Source organism: Caretta caretta, chromosome 5, assembly GCF_965140235.1.
Source record: "Caretta caretta isolate rCarCar2 chromosome 5, rCarCar1.hap1, whole genome shotgun sequence".
In the NCBI taxonomy this organism is placed as follows: domain Eukaryota; kingdom Metazoa; phylum Chordata; order Testudines; family Cheloniidae; genus Caretta; species Caretta caretta.
The window spans coordinates 102,330,501-102,339,116 of NC_134210.1; the positions used below are offsets into that span (position 1 = coordinate 102,330,501).

Here is an 8,616-nt window from a genome sequence, read left to right on the forward strand (position 1 = left end):
CTTGGGAAGTGCTATTTTCCATATTTTAGAGAGAGGAAAACTAAGGCACAATATCTCACACTAAGTAATTGGGAAAGATGGGAAGATATTTGAAATCTCCCAAGTCTCAGTGTTGTGGTTTAGCAAAAAGAACATCCCTCCTCTCTAATATCGCTGAGAGCACCTCTTTCAGAAAGAGTAGTAAGTATCTCTGGGTCATTTCAAGAGGTAGGTAATGACCACAGTAGCCTTGATTTTTCACTCACACCATGGCCCTTTACTCTGGCAGATTAAAGAGGCCTTAAAATGGGTGTGAGAGCAATTTAAGCTGCTTTAATATAAATGAAAATGAGGCCCATTATTTTAAGAGGAGTGCAATAAGGTACAAGCTAAGTAGTACACAGGTGCTCCTCTCACTGGGAGGAGCTGAGGGCAACACAGCAATGTCCCATTAGCTGCAGAAGTGAAAGAGAGCCAGTTCCACACAGGGTGACAATATGTCCTTGAAAAGAGGGAAAGTCTCGGTGTACAGGGCCTGTTTTGCTGATTTTCTTAAACTATTTGTCCCTGGTTTCATAAATCCTGCAGACTGGTCAATTGAAAGAGCCACCAACCGTCTGAACCAGTGTAACTGACAGAGAGACACAGTTAGAGCAAGTGATCGAGGGAGGAGGGCACATAGGACAGGGAGAGAGAAACCAGCAGAAGAGAAGGAGAAAAGGAGACAAAAGCCTGGAAAAGATAAAAAGAGAGAAAACCCTAGAGGTGGAAGAGAGCCTAGTGGCCAAAGGAGAAGAATAAAAAACAAAACCAAACGCAAATCAGAGGTTTTTAGAAGGACCTGGGACTGGGAGAAAACATTCAAGGATACAGGGAATAATTTTTCTTCCAAGCTTCCCTTTATTATTCAATGTTCTCATTTTTCTTCTGGAGAGGGTGATTGTTTGGCTAAGCGGAAGAAGGGACACCCCTTTTTCTCTTCTCTCTCTCCCCACACTCCCTGATCACTCCCAGGCATACCTGCTTGACCACACACATCATTTGCTCCCCTTGTAAAAAATCCCTGATTTTTCACTTTGAAAATCTGGCCGTCCTGTGCTCCACCTTGCCTAAAGAGACTGCAGAAGCCCCTCTGCATATGTGATGTGCAATCTGGGTTCTGTGGGATTTGGGGGAAGGGGTCAGAGCCAGTGCTCAATGTCATATTCTCTTCTGGAGCCCCTGGATTTTTTCATAGGCAATCAATGCAGATGATTGAACTCCTGCACCAGGGAGGTCAGTGGGAACAGAGATCCTAAGAAAATTCTTCTGCCAGGTAGGAGAAGAAGGCGTGGCAGAACTCTGGAGGGGGCTAGGTTTCACACAAAAGCCTTGGGATCCAAAGAATTTGCCTGCACAGGGTTTAGGGACTCCAGCCCCTCCTTGAGTCACGGTGCTTCAGGCCCCTGCCTAGGAGGAAACTTTCAGCAGAAACTCCAGGAGAATTTTCTATCGACTTTTCCTCTTCTGCATTTTTCCATGCGAAGGGAGGACTGATGCCTAGATTTTCAGTATGTAACTAATATTTGCTGGTCTGTAAAGGACAAACATTTAATAGATCATCTGGTCTATAGCTTGCTCATGGTCCACAATGTTCCCACCTAAATTGATGGCAGGTCTCTTTATATTTTACCTCCCTTTTCATATAACTCATTAAAACATTGTGTGTGGTATCAAAACTGGATACAATAGTATGTGATACAAACAACGGTAGACTGAAGGGGGAATGATGCTTATTTTTGAAAGGACAGAGGCTATTACTTTGCATAATGCCTACTCAACCCAAAATGAATGTGGCAGATGGAGGCAGGGAGAACAGGTTACATGCCTGCAGTGTTAGTGAACTGACAGGCATCGCCCTGCCAACTGGCTCAATGACTCTGGATAACTTGGCATGCCTGGATGGGAGTGGTCTCTAAAAGGGCATGAAATTGCAATTTGGACTGTAATTTACAAGCACTTTTACTGTCAGAAGAGCCTGCAGAAACAAAAGGAGTTTAGCTACAGGAATCTGCCCTTGGGATACTGAAGATTTACTCTTTTAAAAAAATCCACCTATCTTTTGTATACAAAGGAGAGACTAAACTTGATCTCAGACTCCCAAGAAGAAGCCTCTTGAAAAAGCTTATCTTGATACCATGTTATTGTCAGCTTCTTACTTTAAATCAAAGAAGATTCCCCGTACAAACCTCTGCTTTTATGTTGTCTCTGTATGGCAGTTGTCATTGACTGTATTGTGATTTAATATTTTTGCCCTTTCTGATCTTTGATACTCAGCAAACAAGCAACGTTCCTTTACTTTCTTTGATTGAATATTTAAAAATTGCATGTAGCAGGCATGAAAATATTGGACAGACAATGCTGAATGAAATTAAGTAATCTATTTCTGAAATATTAAATCCTCTGTATAGAATAGATTGCATCATAGGCTGTAGTAATACAAGCTGTACCCCAGTCGCACTCCTGCACCTCAGTTGTGACCTGGAGGGTCTAGCTCCAGGATTGAAAGAGTAATTTGGTCTCTAAGGGTATGTCTACACTACGGAATAAGGTCGAATTTATAGAAGTCGGTTTTTTAGAAATCGGTTTTATATATTCGAGTGTGTGTGTCCCCACAGAAAATGCTCGAAGTGCATTAAGTGCATTAACTCGACGGAGCGCTTCCACAGTACCGAGGCTAGAGTCGATTTCCGGAGCGTTGCACTGTGGGTAGCTATCCCACAGTTCCCGCAGTCTCCGCTGCCCATTGGAATTCTGGGTTGAGATCCCAATGCCTGATGGGGCTAAAACATTGTCGCGGGTGGTTCTGGGTACATATCGTCAGGCCCCCGTTCCCTCCCTCCCTCCTTGAAAGCAAGGGCAGACAATCATTTCGCGCCTTTTTTCCTGAGTTACCTGTGCAGACGCCATACCACGGCAAGCATGGAGCCCGCTCAGGTAACCGTCACCCTATGTCTCCTGGGTGCTGGCAGACGTGGTACGGCATTGCTACACAGTAGCAGCAACCCCTTGCCTTGTGGCAGCAGACGGTACAGTACGACTGGTAGCCGTCATCGTCCTGTCCGAGGTGTTCCTGGCCACGTCGGCTGGGAGCGCCTGGGCAGACATGGGTGCAGGGACTAAATTTGGAGTGACTTGACCAGGTCATTCTCTTTAGTCCTGCCTGCAGTCAGTCCTATTGAACCGTCTTATGGTGAGCGGGCAGGCGATACGGACTGCTAGCAGTCGTACTGTACCATCTTCTGCCGAGCAGCCATGAGATGTGGATGGCATGCAGTCCTTCTGCACCGTCTGCTGCCAGCCAAAGATGTAAAAGATAGATGGAGTGGATCAAAACAAGAAATAGACCAGATTTGTTTTGTACTCATTTGCTTCCCCCCCTCCCCTGTCTAGGGGACTCATTCTTCTAGATCACACTGCAGTCACTCACAGAGAAGGTGCAGCGAGGTAAATCTAGCCATGTATCAATCAGAGGCCAGGCTAACCTTCTTGTTCCAATAAGGACAATAACTTAGGTGCACCATTTCTTATTGGAACCCTCCGTGAAGTCCTGCCTGAAATACTCCTAGATGTAAAGCCACCCCCTTTGTTGATTTTAGCTCCCTGAAGCCAACCCTGTAAGCGCCCCTCCCGGCGTCAGAGCAACGGCAAACAATCGGGCATCTGAGAGTGCTGTCCAGAGCAGTCACAATGGAGCACTCTGATGGGGCTAAAACATTGTCGCGGGTGGTTCTGGGTACGTATCGTCAGGCCCCCGTTCCCTCCCTCCCTCCTTGAAAGCAAGGGCAGACAATCATTTCGCGCCTTTTTTCCTGAGTTACCTGTGCAGACACCATACCACGGCAAGCATGGAGCCCACTCAGGTAACCGTCACCCTATGTCTCCTGGGTGCTGGCAGACGCGGTACGGCTTTGCTGCACAGTAGCAGCAACCCATTGCCTTCTGGCAGCAGACGGTGCAATACGATTGGTAGTCGTCCTCGTCGTGTCCGAGGTGCTCCTGGCCACGTCGGCTGGGAGCGCCTGGGCAGACATGGGTGCAGGGACTAAATTTGGAGTGACTTGACCAGGTCATTCTCTTTAGTCCTGCAGTCAGTCCTATTGAACCGTCTTATGGTGAGCGGGCAGGCGATACGGACAGCTAGCAGTCGTACTGTACCATCTTCTGCCAGGCAGGCAAGAGATGAGGATTGCTAGCAGTCATATTGCACCATCTTCTGCCATGCAGGCAAGAGATGGGGATGGCTAGCAGTCGTACTGTACCATCTTCTGCCGAGCAGCCATGAGATGTGGATGGCATGCAGTCCTTCTGCACCATCTGCTGCCAGCCAAAGATGTAAAAGATAGATGGAGTGGGTCAAAACGAGAAATAGACCAGATTTGTTTTGTACTCATTTGCCTCCTCCCCTGTCTAGGGGACTCATTCCTCTAGGTCACACTGCAGTCACTCACAGAGAAGGTGCAGCGAGGTAAATCTAGGCATGTATCAGTCAGAGGCCAGGCTAACCTCCTTGTTCCAATAAGAACGATAACTTAGGTGCACCATTTCTTATTGGAACCCTCCGTGAAGTCCTGCCTGAAATACTCCTTGATGTACAGGCACCCCCTTTGTTGATTTTAGCTCCCTGAAGCCAACCCTGTAAGCCGTGTCGTCAGTCGCCCCTCCCTCCGTCAGAGCAACGGCAGACAATCGTTCCGCGCCTTTTTTCTGTGCGGACGCCATACCAAGGCAAGCATGGAGGCCGCTCAGCTCACTTTGGCAATTAGGAGCACATTAAACACCACACGCATTATCCAGCAGTATATGCAGCACCAGAACCTGGCAGAGCGATACCGGGCGAGGAGGCGACGTCAGCGCGGTCACGTGAGTGATCAGGACATGGACACAGATTTCTCTGAAAGCATGGGCCCTGCCAATGCATGCATCATGGTGCTAATGGGGCAGGTTCATGCTGTGGAACGCCGATTCTGGGCTCGGGAAACAAGCACAGACTGGTGGGACCGCATAGTGTTGCAGGTCTGGGACGATTCCCAGTGGCTGCGAAACTTTCGCATGCGTAAGGGCACTTTCATGGAACTTTGTGACTTGCTTTCCCCTGCCCTGAGGCGCATGAATACCAAGATGAGAGCAGCCCTCACAGTTGAGAAGCGAGTGGCGATAGCCCTGTGGAAGCTTGCAACGCCAGACAGCTACCGGTCAGTTGGGAATCAATTTGGAGTGGGCAAATCTACTGTGGGGGCTGCTGTGGTGCAAGTAGCCCACGCAATCAAAGATCTGCTGATATCAAGGGTAGTGACCCTGGGAAATGTGCAGGTCATAGTGGATGGCTTTGCTGCAATGGGATTCCCTAACTGTGGTGGGGCTATAGATGGAACCCATATCCCTATCTTGGCACCGGAGCACCAAGCCGCCGAGTACATAAACCGCAAGGGGTACTTTTCGATAGTGCTGCAAGCTCTGGTGGATCACAGGGGACGTTTCACCAACATTAACGTGGGATGGCCGGGAAAGGTGCATGATGCTCGCATCTTCAGGAACTCTGGTCTGTTTCAAAAGCTGCAGGAAGGGACTTTATTCCCAGACCAGAAAATAACTGTTGGGGATGTTGAAATGCCTATATGTATCCTTGGGGACCCAGCCTACCCCTTAATGCCATGGCTCATGAAGCCGTACACAGGCAGCCTGGACAGTAGTCAGGAGCTGTTCAACTACAGGCTGAGCAAGTGCAGAATGGTGGTAGAATGTGCATTTGGATGTTTAAAGGCGCGCTGGCGCAGTTTACTGACTCGCTTAGACCTCAGCGAAACCAATATTCCCACCGTTATTACTGCTTGCTGTGTGCTCCACAATATCTGTGAGAGTAAGGGGGAGACGTTTATGGCGGGGTGGGAGGTTGAGGCAAATCGCCTGGCTGCTGGTTACGCGCAGCCAGACACCAGGGCGGTTAGAAGAGCACAGGAGGGCGCGGTACGCATCAGAGAAGCTTTGAAAAACAGTTTCATGACTGGCCAGGCTACGGTGTGAAAGTTCTGTTTGTTTCTCCTTGATGAAACCCCCCGCCCCTTGGTTCACTCTACTTCCCTGTAAGCTAACCACCCTCCCCTCCTCCCTTCAATCACCGCTTGCAGAGGCAATAAAGTCATTGTTGCTTCACATTCATGCATTCTTTATTCATTCATCACACAAACAGGGGGATGACTACCAAGGTAGCCCAGGAGGGGTGGTGGAGGAGGGAAGGAAAATGCCACACAGCACTTTAAGCACAGCACTTTAAAAGTTTACAACTTTAAAATTTATTGAATGACAGCCTTCTTTTTTTTGGGCAATCCTCTGTGGTGGAGTGGCTGGTTGGCCGGAGGCCCCCCCACCGCGTTCTTGGGCGTCTGGGTGTGGAGGCTATGGAACTTGGGGAGGAGGGCGGTTGGTTACACAGGGGCAGCAGTGGCAGTCTGTGCTCCAGCTGCCTTTGCTGCAGCTCAACCATACACTGGAGCATACTGGTTTGGTCCTGCAGCAGCCTCAGTATTGAATCCTGCCTCCTCTCATCACGCTGCCACCACATTTGAGCTTCAGCCCTGTCTTCAGCCCGCCACTTACTCTCTTCAGCCCGCCACCTCTCCTCCCGGTCATTTTGTGCTTTCCTGCACTCTGACATTATTTGCCTCCACGCATTTGTCTGTGCTCTGTCAGTGTGGGAGGACAGCATGAGCTCGGAGAACATTTCATCGCGAGTGCGTTTTTTTTTCTTTCTAAGCTTCACTAGCCTCTGGGAAGGAGAAGATCCTGTGATCATTGAAACACATGCAGCTGGTGGAGAAAAAAAAAGGGACAGCGGTATTTAAAAAGACACATTCTATAAAACAGTGGCTACACTCTTTCAGGGTAAACCTTGCTGTTAACATTACATACATAGCACATGTGCTTTCGTTACAAGGTCGCATTTTGCCTCCTCCCACCGCGTGATTACCCCCTCAACCTTCCCCCCTCCCTGTGGCTAACAGCGGGGAACATTTCTGTTTAGCCACAGGCAAACAGCCCAGCAGGAATGGGCTCCTCTGAGTGTCCCCTGAAGAAAAGCACTCTATTTCAACCAGGTGACCATGAATTATATCTCACTCTCCTGAGGATAACACAGAGAGATAAAGAACGGATGTTGTTTGAATGCCAGCAAACATACACTGCAATGCTTTGTTCTACAATGATTCCCGAGTACGTGTTACTGGCCTGGAGTGGTAAAGTGTCCTACCATGAAGGACGCAATAAGGCTGCGCTCCCCAGAAACCTTTTGCAAAGGCTTTAGGACTACATCTAGGAGAACCGCAAATGCCAGGGCAAAGTAATCCTTTCACATGCTTGCTTTTAAACCATGTATAGTATTTTAAAAGGTACACTCACCAGAGGTCCCTTCTCCGCCTGCTGGGTCCAGGAGGCAGCCTTGGGTGGGTTCGGGGGGTACTGGCTCCAGGTCTAGGGTGAGAAACAGTTCCTGGCTGTCGGGAAAACCGGTTTCTCTGCTTGCTTGCTGTGAGCTATCTACAACCTCCTCATCATCATCATCTTCTTTGTCCCCAAAACCTGCTTCCGTATTGCCTCCATCTCCATTGAAGGAGTCAAACAACACGGCGGGGGTAGTGGTGGCTGAACCCCCTAAAATGGCATGCAGCTCATCATAGAAGCGGCATGTTTGGGGCTCTGACCCAGAGCGGCTGTTCGCCTCTCTGGTTTTCTGGTAGGCTTGCCTCAGCTCCTTCAGTTTCACGCGGCACTGCTTCGGGTCCCTGTTATGGCCTCTGTCCTTCATGCCCTGGGAGATTTTCACAAAGGTTTTGGCATTTCGAAAACTGGAACGGAGTTCTGATAGCACGGATTCCTCTCCCCAAACAGCGATCAGATCCCGTACCTCCCGTTCGGTCCATGCTGGAGCTCTTTTGCGATTCTGGGACTCCATCATGGTCACCTGTGCTGATGAGCTCTGCATGGTCACCTGCAGCTTGCCACGCTGGCCAAACAGGAAATGAGATTCAAAAGTTCGCGGTTCTTTTCCTGTCTACCTGGCCAGTGCATCTGAGTTGAGAGTGCTGTCCAGAGCGGTCAGAATGGAGCACTCTGGGATAGCTCCCGGAGGCCAATACCATCGAATTGTGTCCACAGTACCCCAAATTCGAGCCGGCAACATCGATTTAAGCGCTAATCCACTTGTCAGGGGTGGAGTAAGGAAATCAATTTTAAGAGCCCTTTAAGTCAAAATAAAGGGCTTCATTGTGTGGACGGGTGCAGGTTTACATCGATTTAACACTGCTAAATTCGACCTAAAGTCCTAGTGTAGACCAGGGCTAAGTCTGTTCACTCCGGTGCTGCTTTGTTGATATAACTAATCAGTGCTATGTGAAATGGGGGGCCCCTGTGAACCTCTGTCTAGTAAGAACTGTATTGAGAACACCAAATCATTTCACCTAAGCCATTGAACAGCCAGCCGTTGGTAATAATTTTCCATCACACTCCCTGGTGTCTGGCCTGGATTTGAACCAACAGCTCATATGCGAAGGGTTAGAGATCTCATTACATTCTATGAGCCACATCTATGGTTATGCGACCCAA

General features: G+C 48.9%; 1 protein-coding gene across 1 annotated transcript; it reads right to left on the reverse strand.

The window, feature by feature from the left end:
* Nucleotides 1–6,151: 6,151 nt before the first annotated feature.
* LOC142072030 (uncharacterized) lies at nucleotides 6,152–8,047 on the reverse strand. The gene is made up of 2 exons (XM_075128252.1): nucleotides 7,414–8,047; nucleotides 6,152–6,825 (listed from the first exon to the last, which is right to left on the reverse strand). The coding sequence occupies exons 1-2, from the start codon at nucleotides 7,994–7,996 to the stop codon at nucleotides 6,305–6,307; spliced, it is 1,104 nt and encodes a 367-aa protein (XP_074984353.1). The 5' UTR covers nucleotides 7,997–8,047; the 3' UTR covers nucleotides 6,152–6,304.
* Between the last annotated feature and the right edge of the window lie 569 nt (nucleotides 8,048–8,616).